Raw genomic sequence first — 12,904 nt, 5'->3', positions numbered from 1 at the left:
AACCCGGATCTATCTCACGCACTGAAAGACAGGATTAGGTGAGATAATGGATAGGAATATACATGATATGATTTAAAACAGATTCAGGTGCAGTGAAGTAAACAGAGTGGTATAATAATTGTCAGCGAGTCTTGAGCACTAGGGGCGAGTACAATGGTACTAAGGAGGACTGGCGTTGATGCTGGGAAAGATTGTTGTAGGGAAAGATTGATGTAATAGAACTGAAACAATCATGACAGCTACCGAAATCGATACATGATAATAGTCATCATAGAAATTAGAAAATAAAGGTTGTCATACCCTCTTCGAATGCTCCAAGCTTCTGCATCCATAACATTGCCAATTTCTCCCGGTAACTGCTATCATCTGGCATGCCAAACCTGGCTTCGGTGGGCCAAGTGTACTTATCCCCATCGCTGATACATTCGCCTATAGGGATTATTATTACATTTTCGCTCTCTTTCCCTTCCGCTACCGGGTGTGGTAATTGTGACAGGGACATTTTAGTAGAGAGTGAAGAAGCTGACACCCTTAGGTATTGGAGTATCGGAAACTAATCTAGAAGCGGCGTAGACATGCCATTCTTAAATAGAGAAAAAAAATATTGAGCGGACAGATAGTTCATGACCTTTAGTTTCAGTTGAAGTATAAGGGCGGATCTTCTGGTAGATGTAAAATAAAATATAAATAATTATTTTGATTTCCGTAAGTCACGGTTGCGATGATTTGCTTTGCCCCTTCTGAGTGGACAGAGGTCATGTGACTACAGATGAACAATAGATTCATTGAGGACATGGATGGTGATTCATCAATCCCACTGCAGTCAGGCGAATCAAAAACTCAAAGAACTACCAAAAATAACTAAATCTCACTTAAAATTGAGTGGTAAGGCTTGGTAGGTGATACCCACCACAGTACCCCTTGACTTCTATCTCAAGCTCATGCTACTACGTACGAGATATTTATATACTCCCTGCTCTTACTTCTTTCCAAAACCACACTCATCAGCTCGACAATTCCTCGACCGTTGGGCTTTCAGCTGTTTCCGGCTGTTCCGTATATGGTGGCGGGGCCAGCTCTCCTTCCTCAACCCAAACCTTACGTAGTTCGTTCTCGATCTCCTCTCGGCGTTGTTTCCATTCATCGACCTTATCCAGCCGCTTACGAAGTTCTTGCAGCTCTTTCTCAACATTCATCTTCTCCTTGGCGGTGCCAATCCGCTCAAACTCCCACTGTTCGCCTTCGGAGCCAAGACCAAGGGTGAGGTTGTAAGTGTGATACTTCTTGAGAGACGCACGCGTAGAGATCGTGATGAGTGTAATTCCGCGCTCTTTGGCCCGCTCGTACAGCAAGCCCTCAACATCGGAGGAGACCGCAGAGGTTCCTTCGTCGAGGAAGGCGTAACGGGGCTCATGGTAGTATAGACGTGCCATAGCCATTCTTTGCTTCTCACCACCGCTCAGGACATCCTTCCACTCCTTGCGGGAGTCCCATCCACCCTCGCGGGTAGGGAGGTAACCTAAGTGGGCGTCATCCAAGATCTTTTGTAGACTTGCGTCTGATATACCTCCCTCGCGCATGTCGACCTCCGTGTGAGGGTAGATGACTTGGTCACGCAGAGTACCCACACTGAGGTAGGGTCGTTGTGGAAGGAACATAATTCCATCCAGTCCGAATCCCCTTGGTCGACTGACTAACCCACGATAAACCGGCCATAAACCTGCTATGATACGAGCAATAGCAGATTTGCCAACTCCGTTCGGTCCAGATATAAGAAGGTGATCTCCAGAATGCACAACGAATGACAGTGACTCAAGAAGCTCATCGCCACCATGAGGATAGAGAGATGGCGCAACGATTGGAACATTTTCAAGACGCACTCCATCAAAGCCATTGTGGATGGTGCCCTGAGCATCTGCTAGAGAGTACAACTCCGCATGGGAGCCGCGTGGAGGGTAATATGCGTCAGCATGGACCCTATGGAGTGTTGAAATCAGTGTATAGACACGAGAGGTGTAACCAGCCAGTTCCGAAATGTCCTTGATACTGTACATCATTCGACCGCCGGCATCTGCTAGAGAGAGCATCAGACGTTTGTTTGTGATGAACTCCTTCATACGGCCCCGTTCTCTCCCGACTGAGTCAGGCGTATCGGCTAACTCCAGGGCTCCACCTAGGCCACCCCACGCAGGGAGAAATACAGGCAAAGATGTGATCAAATAGCCGAAGGCAGACCATGAATACTTCAAGATAACATCCTCGAGCATATTATAGCGGATCTTCAGGCTGTAAATACCCTCTAACCAGCGCTGGAGATCCTTGAAGCTTCTCGTTAAAAAGACTCGCTCGATGTCAGCTCCCCCATAGAACGATATCTCCTCAGCGTTCGCGAGTAATCTAGAGTGAAGCCCTCTGAAATCTCCTTCCTTTTTGCCCTCAACAGCCTTGAGCTTGCCGAACGGAGGTGACAGTTTACGCAGAACAATTGCAGTGCTGAAATAGCCTGTGAGGATTCCGCTAAGGGCCAAAGGCCCCAGAGAGCGGTAGAGCTGATAGTTGAAGACGAATAAATCCACCAGCGGTTTCCCCATGGAGGAATACAGTGCTGCAGCTGCAGAGCAGAAGAGTGTGAGATCCTGCGTGATGAACTGGTCCGCACCTTGACCGATGCCGCCGTCCAGGTTCATCAACTTATAATAATTGTCATCACCGGTGAGATACAGATCGTGGATGTACCGGGTGAGTCTCGTTCGAAATGCGATAGACACCTTCGACTGCAGGAACTTTATCATGGCATTTGTATACGAAGCAAGCGTGCCAATGCCACACCATTTGACAATACCCCACATGAACGCTCGGCCTTTCCCTGCAACAAGATCTCTCACGATCTCACCATCCAGCCTTGCAATTAACAGCGATAAGTACGTCCGTAGCAGTAAGAAGACGCCATGACCCATAAGAAGGCCGGTCTCCTTACTACCCCATCTAGGGACCATAATACTCCCAAGACTCAGAAACTGGTGAAGAAAAGCAAGATTTAGGCCCGGCTTAGTCGTCGGTGGTGGAATCTGATTTGATTCGCCATCTCCAGCGCGAGCCGAAGCTGGGGGGTTTAAGAAAAGCCTTCGGTGTGCATCAAACGTCGTAGGTTTCGTTGGATGGATAGTAACTTTGGATGTCAGAGAATCTTTGTAAGGCACGTATATGGTGCGAGACCCGTCCTTTCCCCTAATTCCAGAGTTTCGCCGTAACAATCGTCTGCCCTGGGCGCGTTCCTTCGCCCTCTGCCGTAGTCGTTTGTACCCTCCATATCCAGTTGTTACGATCGAGAGCAATAGCGCAACTGTAGCAATCAGCTTGGTTGTTTTCGATGAACGCTTGAACCGAGAACGAAACAAGTTGAGGTAGTAGTGGTATAGTGTGGCGAGGGGATCCTCCCGTGAGCGTAGTGTTGACTGGGCGGCCATTGTGACTTAGTTACCGGGGCACTTGAAGTCGAGCGGGTAGCTCACACAGCGCCCTTCTTTAAACCAAGGCGACATAGGCCATGAGGAAAGCGTCTGAATGGGACGCGTCTGAGAATTGTGCGGTGTGTATTCAGTCAAGATCGTGAGTGAGTATACTAAGGGAAGAGGTTCGTCCACGGAGAGTTGGCGAGTTGACCGATCAGCGGAACAAGTCACATTATGGGTGACGGCATCGCATTGTTGCATGTGAAGACCTCGGGTCAATTGTGCAATTGCGGAGTGGTGGAGGGCTCACGTGCGGGCTTGTTTCCCCAGATTTGCTTAAGTACGGATTACTGTACTACCGAAACCTTAAGTGTTTACATTAAGCCCACGCACCTTATTTAGTATTGCTCTACGCTATAGAATATACTATTCTATTTTATATAGAAGCACTTTTCCGGTATACAGGAGATAGCTAGCTTGAACGCATTTGGGGCCAGTAAGCAGTAAGATACCACTATCTGTGTAGTACTAAGCCATGTACATCTCAAGAAAAACTACACTAGGATTAAACCAGAAATCACTTAGGGGTCCTCAGTCCGCTATATTATTCGAATCTATATATAATATTTAGCAACTATATAGGGTATACGTGCTGTATAAATTGTAAGATAATCATCTTTTCTAGGTAACTACCGAGACAGCTATCCGGGTTAGGCTAGGTTTATGGCCGTTAGGGTTAAGTAAGCCCGTGAAGAAGCCTAAGTAGTTTGAAAACTGTATAAAACATATAGATTATAATATTATAATATTTGATTTATTTGTTAATCCATCGGCTTGGCTACATGCCCTCGCTCGTCAACCTGTCCATAGTTCATGTATACGTTGTCTCAACGGAGGGATACCAATCCTCCCCGTAAGTAGAGTTAAGGTTAACTTTGCCAGAGACTGACCCATCTTCCAACCGAACCCAGGTCAAGATTTGTGTTTCCAAAATCGTCTCATCCAACAGAATCTGCCGTGATCCCCGAGTCCATGAGCCGTATCCTCCGTACCCACTATGACGTCCGAAACATAGGTTCAACCCGTTGCCAGTGAGATTCATACCGGGAAGCTTCGAATCCCATTTGAAGCACCTTTCCTTTTTTTTAGCATGAACTAACGGACAAGGCAGAAATAATGCAGCTGCTTACCAGTCATCACCATGATCATGGCCACTGAACGTCGCCAGGAGACCCTCAGTGTTCAGCATTGCCTCCATGAATGGAATGTCCTGGCCGGTGTAGCTGAACACAGTTCCCGAGACCCCTCCCTGCCCGCTTGCCTCGCCTTGCTGGTCTAGGGGATCATCGTCGTTGATTCCTGGCTCATAATTTGCATTGACCCCCTGCTTCTGGAAGGCAAGCATTGCGTTGACGGGAATGTGATAAAATGCAATTGAAGGGATCACTCTGCCATACTTCTCTCTAAGCTCCGTGTTGGTTTGAGTGAACCATTCAACCACCTGGAACCACCTAGTTAAAGAATAACCCTCAAGAAATAAGGTGTATGACTGACCGACTCATCAACCCAGCAAGGCTGCGGAACTTCACTCCCATTCTTTAGTTGCTGGTAGTAGTTCCCACCACGGCTATCGAAGAACCACATGATCAAGGCTGGAGTGTCTTTGGATGAGTCCGACGGGTACACGGGCAGATAATAGTTGGATACACCAGCAAGCGCTCCCGAGACCATACTTTTTGTCAAGCTGTTCGAGTAGGTCTTCTCTCGCTCCAGGATAGCACTGCGTGACAAGTTGTAACCGCTGTCATGGTTACCGTAGGTAGAAGCCCAGAGGAGCTTGCGATCTACAAGAGGCGCTACAATCTCATCGATATAGTTGGTCGCATTTGACAAAAAGGTGTTCTCTCCGGTGATGAGATCGCCATTTAGAATGACCAACTGTGGGCTTTCGTTGTCGAGGACGGTGTTGATCACAGCATTGGTCTCAACATCTTGCTTTGGTCCCCAAGTGGTGGCCTCCGCTAAAAGCTGATTAGCGGTGCTGCCGTATTGAGACCGAGGGATTAGCTTACCCTCGCCATAGTGTAGGTCCTCAAAGACAGATAACTGGAAAGTTCCATTCTTTGTGAACTGAAGGCGCTTCTCCGTGGTTGTTCTCGATTTCGCCCCGGGGAGCGCAGAGGCACCTAAGGCTAAGCTCAGGGCTACCAGAACAATACCACAAACCATGATTCTTGTCTAAAGCATTTTTCACTTCAGATGTAATAGTGATGCGAACCTTAGGGCTTGACAAGGAGAACTTGATAGTATTATATAGCTCAGTCGTCGGTTGCGTGGTCGGCAAACTGTCCTGTAGGCATGCACCTATCAAGTCGACACACTACTTGTGCTGTGGGAATTAATATCGATATTCACTAAGCGATCTCCGCATTTGCGTCTCTGCATTGAGCACGTTGTGGCACTCCTATCCATGACAGGCTTTAGCAGACAAACCCCAGTGGGCCCCTAATTACCGCCGTTCCTGCTGCGGAGACTCCATTCCCGCCACACAACCATTTCATTGCCGATTGAGGGTATAGAAAAGATTCATGAAGAGGTAACCTTTTATAATAGCGACTTAATTGACACATAAAATGTTGAACTCCTAAGTGCTTCCGAATGTCTACTATATCACCCAGCAATCAAGGTGGGGAAACGCGTCACTGGTGACCACGTGTTTTTCCTACCTACTTTCTATTTCTTCAACCAATGGCTCCTAGAACGCCTCTAGGGGTAATAAGCCTGAATAGGGAAACCATATTCCAATTGAGTCCTTATTCTAGGGATTTTATATGTGATCTGCACTATACCGGGGCCTCTATAGCCAAGATACAAAAAGGCCTGGATTGCAAGATATGTATGCTCACGAGCGTTTAGAATAGACTTTAGCTCACTGAAATTAAGGTGTTAAGCAGTACGGAGTAGCATAAGATCATATGGTCAGACAAGGGCCCGGTTGAATTAAGAAACGGAAAGTGTCAGAAATAATGCTGTATACTTAATCAATCGGGCGAGGCCTGGAAAAAAGAAGTATATTGATCTATACAGCAAGTCCAAAGGGTTATGTATTATGATCTCAGGAGCGTTTTGAAGTATTTCTTGCTTTTATATCAATATAGTAGCGCATAATCTTAATTCCCAACAACATATTTATTCTAGAGAGAGCTATCTCAAGATCCTAGGAAATAATATCTATTTTATCTGGGAACCTGACTTAAAATTTATACATCAGAGCACAGCCTGTAGAAAGTAGACGAGGTGATTTACCGGTATTCCACCGGTATCACATCCGGGATTTATGGAATTGATCGCCGTCTCTTGTAGCCTTACGTCCGCGTAAGCGCCAGGGCTCTTTATCCGTGCAGCTTGGTGCTATTCAAGTACCAAATGGCAGTCCTTGCCATGTAAAAATAGTAACCGTTACCCCTCAGTGTATCTACTTGGCAAGCGGGTAGGTAAAAAGGCTCAAAGTCATAGAAGGGCCTTATCACAATTTCCACATTCTTCATGCTTTGATTGCACTGCGTGATAACATGCCCAGTGACTGAGAAACTAGTTGATACAGACATTAGATACCTGGCAATAGTGGCAGCATCTATAGTCTAGATGCGTTGTCAAGTTCTTCTTGATTTACAGGGAGTACTTTTTAAGTCGCAGCCAATGAACACGGACGTCAAGAGGCACTGTTTTATATACCTACCTTTGTACATACCACTATCCCATAATCTAGGTATTTTACACGGTCGGGCGATAAAACAGAAACTACTAATGAAATAGAAAGAATACCAGATATCAAAAACCGAGATCGAGATACCTATTATTGCCAAGATATTAATGCCTCCGGTCGTGACGTTCCCTGTCAACGGATCATCCCACATCTCCCCACATGCCTTCCACAGAATGGAATGTATGGAGAAATCCGTCTGGAATGGGACCAGCTATGAATGCCGGCTCTGCCTTCGGTAGTGGGTGGTGAGATGATGGGATATCAGCCAAGTAATAATATACGATGCATAAAGAGCCGTAAAACATACTAATCCATTTGGATATCAACGAATTGGTAGAATTTATACCACTTGCTATAGTTGCTATCATTTGGTCTGCTGAACCACGCCCTGAGACCCAGTACTGCTAAGCTCAACAATTATTACGGACAGCTTCCTTGGTTCAAGAATAACCGAGATGATCTCCATTGAGCAGTAGCGCTATTTAAGGCGTTCTACGGAGTATAGGACTCACCCTCCTTAATGTGGAAAGGGAACAGTAACGCCATTTCTAGCGAATTGAGTATGTTATAGGGAAGATACGAGGTAACGCCGAGGCTGAGATGGGTATTTCTAATTAGCCACGGAGACCTTGGCAGTTACCTTGTCAGGCTCGCACATTCAGTTAGGTGATTAGGCTAGTGGTGCGAGCTTAGGTGTAAGATTGCACCGATACTGGAGCTCTACTGAGCTCAAGGCTATCAACCAGGAAAGTTAAGTGGAGTTCAGGGCTCCGAGCTTCGTACTCCGTACAGTATGGTACATACTTCGACAGCGGTAGTCCCTAAAGTCAGGTCTACTTCGCAATCCTTAGGTTGGGTACCTTAATGGGACGGATGTAAGTTTGGTCCGATGAGAAATTGCAAAAGGAGTAGACTGCATATAACACGACTAGCTCAAGGCGCAAATTTGCGGAACACATAGTCCTTCAGGTAAGACGAAGACAAATAGGATGAATGCCGGGTTATCCTACACACCTCAAGAGTGGAGGTGCTGGGCTTGGGATCTTAGAAGGGGGAAGTTAATTTAAGATCCCGTATCACCGAACTGGTAACGATCTCCATGATAACTGTAAACTATTTGACTTCTCGTACCGGATGTGACCCACGGGTTTTGGAATGAGAGTTGTCACCTGGTCGGGAAGTGATAGTCAAATAACTGAGATGGAGGGTTGAATCCGGGTAACAGTTGAAGATCTTTGCGGTTGATCAGATCATGAGGAATGGTACAGGGCGCAGTTGGAGGGTGTGAGGGGGTCAGGGTGGAGGGTGGCAGTGGTATTACTTAAACAAACCGTGACTTGACCCTCCAATTACTGAACATACATACGTATGTACGTATTTCTACTGAAATTAGTCGAGTTTAGCACGCCATAGAATAACCAAAAAGAAAAGAAAAAGAGAAAAAAGAAAAAAAGCAAAGTAAAAAAAAAAATCCGAAGAATTACATGTATTATTAAGATCTTTATTTACTACGAACGAATAGCAATTTCCCAGATTTCCCCTTGTTAAGCGCTCAACTGGAGCCATCACCGTAAGAACGAGCCAATCTTAAGCCAACGTTGAATTGTCACCCCTGGTTGTTGCCCCCGCCCATACCAATACCCACTCAGGTACAATGCGAATAAAATGCCCACCAGGCTGATGGAGGTATGTCTAGTATATTGTCTGTTCGTATGTTCATGGGCCGTGGAGTCCGAGCACAAACATGACACATACATCAAGCAGGGCAGATGTAAAGAAATAAACAACCTGGCAAACCGGAGACCTCGACAGCTCATTCCTGATGAACGACAGGATCGAGATTCTCTTATTGGTGAATGACAGGAGAAAAGACAGGATTTAGTGAGTAATAATAGGTGTGGATGCAAGCTGATGCAAGCTCCCTGAGTCTAAGGTGGTAGGTAGTAGCTCACTTACAGTACCTTTCCTCAGACCAGCTAATGTAGTACCGGCTAGCGTAATAATAATATTAGGGCATGCATACATATACATACATACACCCATGCATTCATTCATCTTGGAATTTCCTCCTTGAATTGTGACGATCACTATGTATCAACAACTACCGGAGAATGTATGATATTATGCTAGACCTACGAAAGTACCTGGTATATCTCCCCGTCAGATTGCTTTAATATCAAGCTCGGTGAGGTTCAGCAGCTTCTGAACCTGCTTTGGGAGCCACCAGTCAAAGCGGGCGCAGTGCTTGTTAGTGCCGGTGCTGCTGCTGGTTCGATGGCCCCAATTCTGCAGCCCTGCATCCTTGGTCCAGACCGAGAGACTAACCTGACTTTTTGTGTTCGTTTTTTCCCTTTTTACCCCTCAAGGAGCAATAATAAATGATAATAATAATAGCAATAATAATAATGCAAAATATTATTTTAACACCACCATTACGGAGTACTAAAACCCATCTGGAGAGGCGAAATCGTAATATTACTACTACTAATACTACTAGCAGTTAGCACTCTGGGATTGTTTAGCGCTTTGCTTTCCACCAACCCCCATCTCGTTCTCATTCTTTTCCCCCGTCGGTCTTTCTTTCTCCCCTTTCTGGCCCCTCTCCTAACCCGGTTTAGCCAGTTACTGTCAAGGCACTAGGGACAAGCCACCCTTCAATATCCTCCTCGTTCTGTGTTGAACTCCCGGTAATCCGGTCAAGTGTACCTTGGGTCTCTTTTAATCCTCTGAGACTCACATCCACCCGGACTACCTTCCAACATTATCAGGCAAAAAGAGACCATCAAGTTCAACAAACAAGAAGGAAAAAGGAACTAGTTATCTTTTCTTTCCTTCAATTATTAAGCGAACAAACCCGTGAGAAGTATCTACTATCGCCGATCGGGTTATTCCTAGGTAATCCTTTAAAGTTCGATTTTTTTTTTTTATCTTTTTGGCATTTCTCTTTAGTCTACTCCGTACCCTCTTTAACTTGTTCTACCTTAACAAGTCTGGTCTCCTTCATCGGCCAGTAACCAAAGAGCACCCACCTCTCCTCCTCCCAAATCAAGAAGGTATCAATAATTACCGACTAATTTCGAGGAACTGCACCCTGACCCGCCACGTGACGTCCCCAACTCCTCTCCCTTTTACGGTCGATTTCCCCCCGTTCCTACGATTATTTCTAGTCCAGCACCACGGTCGCATGTGATTTGTTTATTCACAAAGTTGATCGACTCTCGAGGTTCTTGGAGGGTGGATTCTTTTGCGACGGGCCTTAGTGCTGTGCACTAGCCTCAATTAAGGCGGTGATACGGGTCCCCGAGAGACAGTCAGACAGAGAGCTAAAAAGCGCTACTACTAACTACTACGACCTGCCTCCACGCCTTACCACCGCTTTCAGTCCAGTTCCAGGAGGCTGATTTCCGCACTCCCTTCTGTCTCCGCCCATTCTCCCCTCCCCATATCGGCGGCATCCTGGTGGTCCCTAGGCGTGTGTTCTGGTATCAACCGCCTCTTTTGTTAATCTTAGACTTTTCGATCCTAGTCTCTTGTTGTTCGAGTGAACCTCGCTCTGCTACCCTCAATGCTCGGAGGGAGCTCGGAGCGGGATTCTCTGCCATCGAATTCTGACACCCGCACGGGAGAAGCGTCCATGCCTGTCGCAACGAGTCAACCCGGCTCTAGTAAGCCTGCTTCTTTCGCGTCCTGGTCGCCTTGCGCAAGTCATCGCTAACATAATGTTTCAGTTCCTGAATCGTCGCCTCAGGTTCATGTCACCGGTACCGATGCGTCGCCTACGTCCAACTCGTTCGAGTCCTCCGGGACGGCTCCAGCGCCCGTAGAATCGACTCCGATTCCCGAAGGTGCCTCTGCCGCCAGTTCTGCCGACGTATCCAAGAAACAGCACCTGCTTCCCGTGCCATCACGGACGTCCTTGAAAGCCGAAAGACAATCCACATTAGACAATTCCCAGGATACTGCCAATGACGACTCCGAAAACACGCTTCGAGGCTCGAGGAGAAGTATTCTAAAGGGACGAAGGGATAGGAGCAAAGGGAGCAGCATGAGATCACGGCGGAGGAATGAGGAGAGCACGGTCATGGAAGAGAATAAGACGGATCCTGACTTGCGAGAGCCTGCCAAGGTGGAGAAGAAGAGTAGGGTTTCATCCCGGCTGTTCGCATTCTTGAGCTGTTGCTCATCTTCCAATGTCGACCCCGAGGATACGGCTATCCCCGCAAAGCGGACGACTCGCCGACCATCAGTCCCAAGTACTCAGCCTACCCCGGAAAAGGCTGAAACTCACCAGGGTGATTCGAGCACTGCGGAGTCCAAGGAGCCGAGCTACTATCGGGATGAGAAGGCAAATACGACTGTGACGTCCGACCAGCCGCCGTCGCAGGTGGACGAAGAGCAGACCGTCAGTGGCCCGGATCAAGGCTCGCAGCTCGATGGCACGGCGTCGTCTCCGGCCCAGCACGAATCGGGTCACGAGGTTTCGCAGAAGGAGAAGTCTGAAGCACGGGATATGGTGACAGCACAGCATGAATCCAGTGCAGTTCCGCCGCCTACTGTAACAGAGAAAGTCGAGGAGCCCTCTCAGAAACCTGAGGAACATGTAACATTCTCAGTGCCACCACAGAGAGTCGATGATTCTCCTGCCCAAACGGACGAGTCCACCGCAAAGCCAGCTGTACCCGATAGCGTTGGCCCAAAGGACGAGAAGTACTCTACGCACGAAGAAGAGGCAGTTGATCTACCAGCCGAGCTACCGCCGCCGCCGCCGCCACTCGTTCCTTCAGGGCAACAGCCAGAAAATGAGAGTCACGACAGGGGGCAACAATGGCTGCTCCCCCCACCTCAGCCTCACCTACGCGACCGGAAATGCCTGGTCCTCGACCTGGATGAAACCTTGGTCCATAGTAGTTTTAAGGTTCTCGAGCGCGCCGATTTCACTATCCCCGTCGAGATCGAGGGTCAATACCATAATATTTATGTGATCAAGCGGCCCGGGGTCGATCAGTTCATGAAACGGGTCGGGGAGCTGTACGAAGTTGTTGTGTTTACGGCATCTGTCTCGAAGGTGAGCCCTGCTAACATATGTCTTATGAAATCGCCTCACGCTAACTTGTTCTCAGTACGGTGATCCACTGTTGGATCAACTGGACATCCATAATGTTGTCCACCACCGACTTTTCAGGGACAGTTGCTACAACCATCAAGGCAACTATGTGAAGGTCGGTTTTTTCGTGAGCTCTATATTGCTCGTTCAATCACCTAACTCATCTATAGGATCTTTCTCAAGTCGGTCGCGACCTTCGAGACACGATAATTATCGATAATTCTCCCACGTCATATATATTCCACCCTCAACACGCGATACCCATCAGCAGCTGGTTCTCTGACGCCCATGATAATGAGCTTCTTGATCTGATTCCCGTTCTGGAAGATCTCGCTGGTACACAAGTGCAAGACGTTAGTCTGGTTCTTGACATTGCATTGTAATGTCTGTACACTAGCCCGGCATTTCATTTTCAGCGTGCTTGGTTTGGTTATTCTTCGCCTTGCGGGCACCATCAGGTCATAAAAAGATAAAATTCGGTCGATTCCCTTTGTTCAATACCCGCCAATACGTCGAGCCCTCTCGCCTTTGAGATGCCAGATGAGAGTTAGAGTGCTTCGTGAGCGAACCGCGCATCTGAAG

The 12,904-nt window shown here is 47.4% G+C and overlaps 5 protein-coding genes across 5 annotated transcripts; 2 read left to right on the top strand and 3 right to left on the bottom strand.

The window, feature by feature from the left end:
- Positions 1-159: 159 nt before the first annotated feature.
- Positions 160-502, bottom strand: F9C07_2328 (uncharacterized protein; the record flags this gene model as incomplete). Its single annotated transcript, XM_071510941.1, has 2 exons — positions 160-239; positions 301-502. The coding sequence occupies 2 exons, from the start codon at positions 500-502 to the stop codon at positions 160-162; spliced, it is 282 nt and encodes a 93-aa protein (XP_071363947.1).
- Positions 503-1,004: 502 nt separating this feature from the next.
- F9C07_2329 (peroxisomal long-chain acyl-CoA transporter, ABC superfamily) lies at positions 1,005-3,467 on the bottom strand (the record flags this gene model as incomplete). Its single annotated transcript, XM_041284887.1, has 1 exon — positions 1,005-3,467. One exon carries the CDS (start codon positions 3,465-3,467, stop codon positions 1,005-1,007), a length of 2,463 nt encoding a protein of 820 aa, XP_041143268.1.
- A 698-nt stretch (positions 3,468-4,165) lies between these two features.
- Positions 4,166-5,681, bottom strand: F9C07_2277946 (Metallo-dependent phosphatase-like protein; the record flags this gene model as incomplete). The annotated part of the gene is made up of 4 exons (XM_071510264.1): positions 4,166-4,585; positions 4,643-4,953; positions 5,007-5,473; positions 5,498-5,681. The coding sequence occupies 4 exons, from the start codon at positions 5,679-5,681 to the stop codon at positions 4,324-4,326; spliced, it is 1,224 nt and encodes a 407-aa protein (XP_071363946.1). The 3' UTR covers positions 4,166-4,323.
- A 3,202-nt stretch (positions 5,682-8,883) lies between these two features.
- F9C07_2277945 (uncharacterized protein) lies at positions 8,884-9,677 on the top strand (the record flags this gene model as incomplete). Its single annotated transcript, XM_071510263.1, has 3 exons — positions 8,884-8,904; positions 9,114-9,154; positions 9,360-9,677. 3 exons carry the CDS (start codon positions 8,884-8,886, stop codon positions 9,598-9,600), a joined length of 303 nt encoding a protein of 100 aa, XP_071363945.1. The 3' UTR covers positions 9,601-9,677.
- Positions 9,678-10,783: 1,106 nt separating this feature from the next.
- On the top strand, positions 10,784-12,705 carry F9C07_2332 (putative general stress response phospho protein phosphatase Psr1/2; the record flags this gene model as incomplete). The annotated part of the gene is made up of 4 exons (XM_041290078.1): positions 10,784-10,883; positions 10,947-12,283; positions 12,339-12,437; positions 12,493-12,705. The coding sequence occupies 4 exons, from the start codon at positions 10,784-10,786 to the stop codon at positions 12,703-12,705; spliced, it is 1,749 nt and encodes a 582-aa protein (XP_041143266.1).
- Between the last annotated feature and the right edge of the window lie 199 nt (positions 12,706-12,904).

Source organism: Aspergillus flavus, chromosome 2, assembly GCF_009017415.1.
Source record: "Aspergillus flavus chromosome 2, complete sequence".
NCBI classification, from domain to species: Eukaryota; Fungi; Ascomycota; class Eurotiomycetes; order Eurotiales; family Aspergillaceae; genus Aspergillus; species Aspergillus flavus.
Note: the sequence above shows the minus strand (reverse complement) of the source record. Positions and strands in the feature narration are given on the sequence as shown.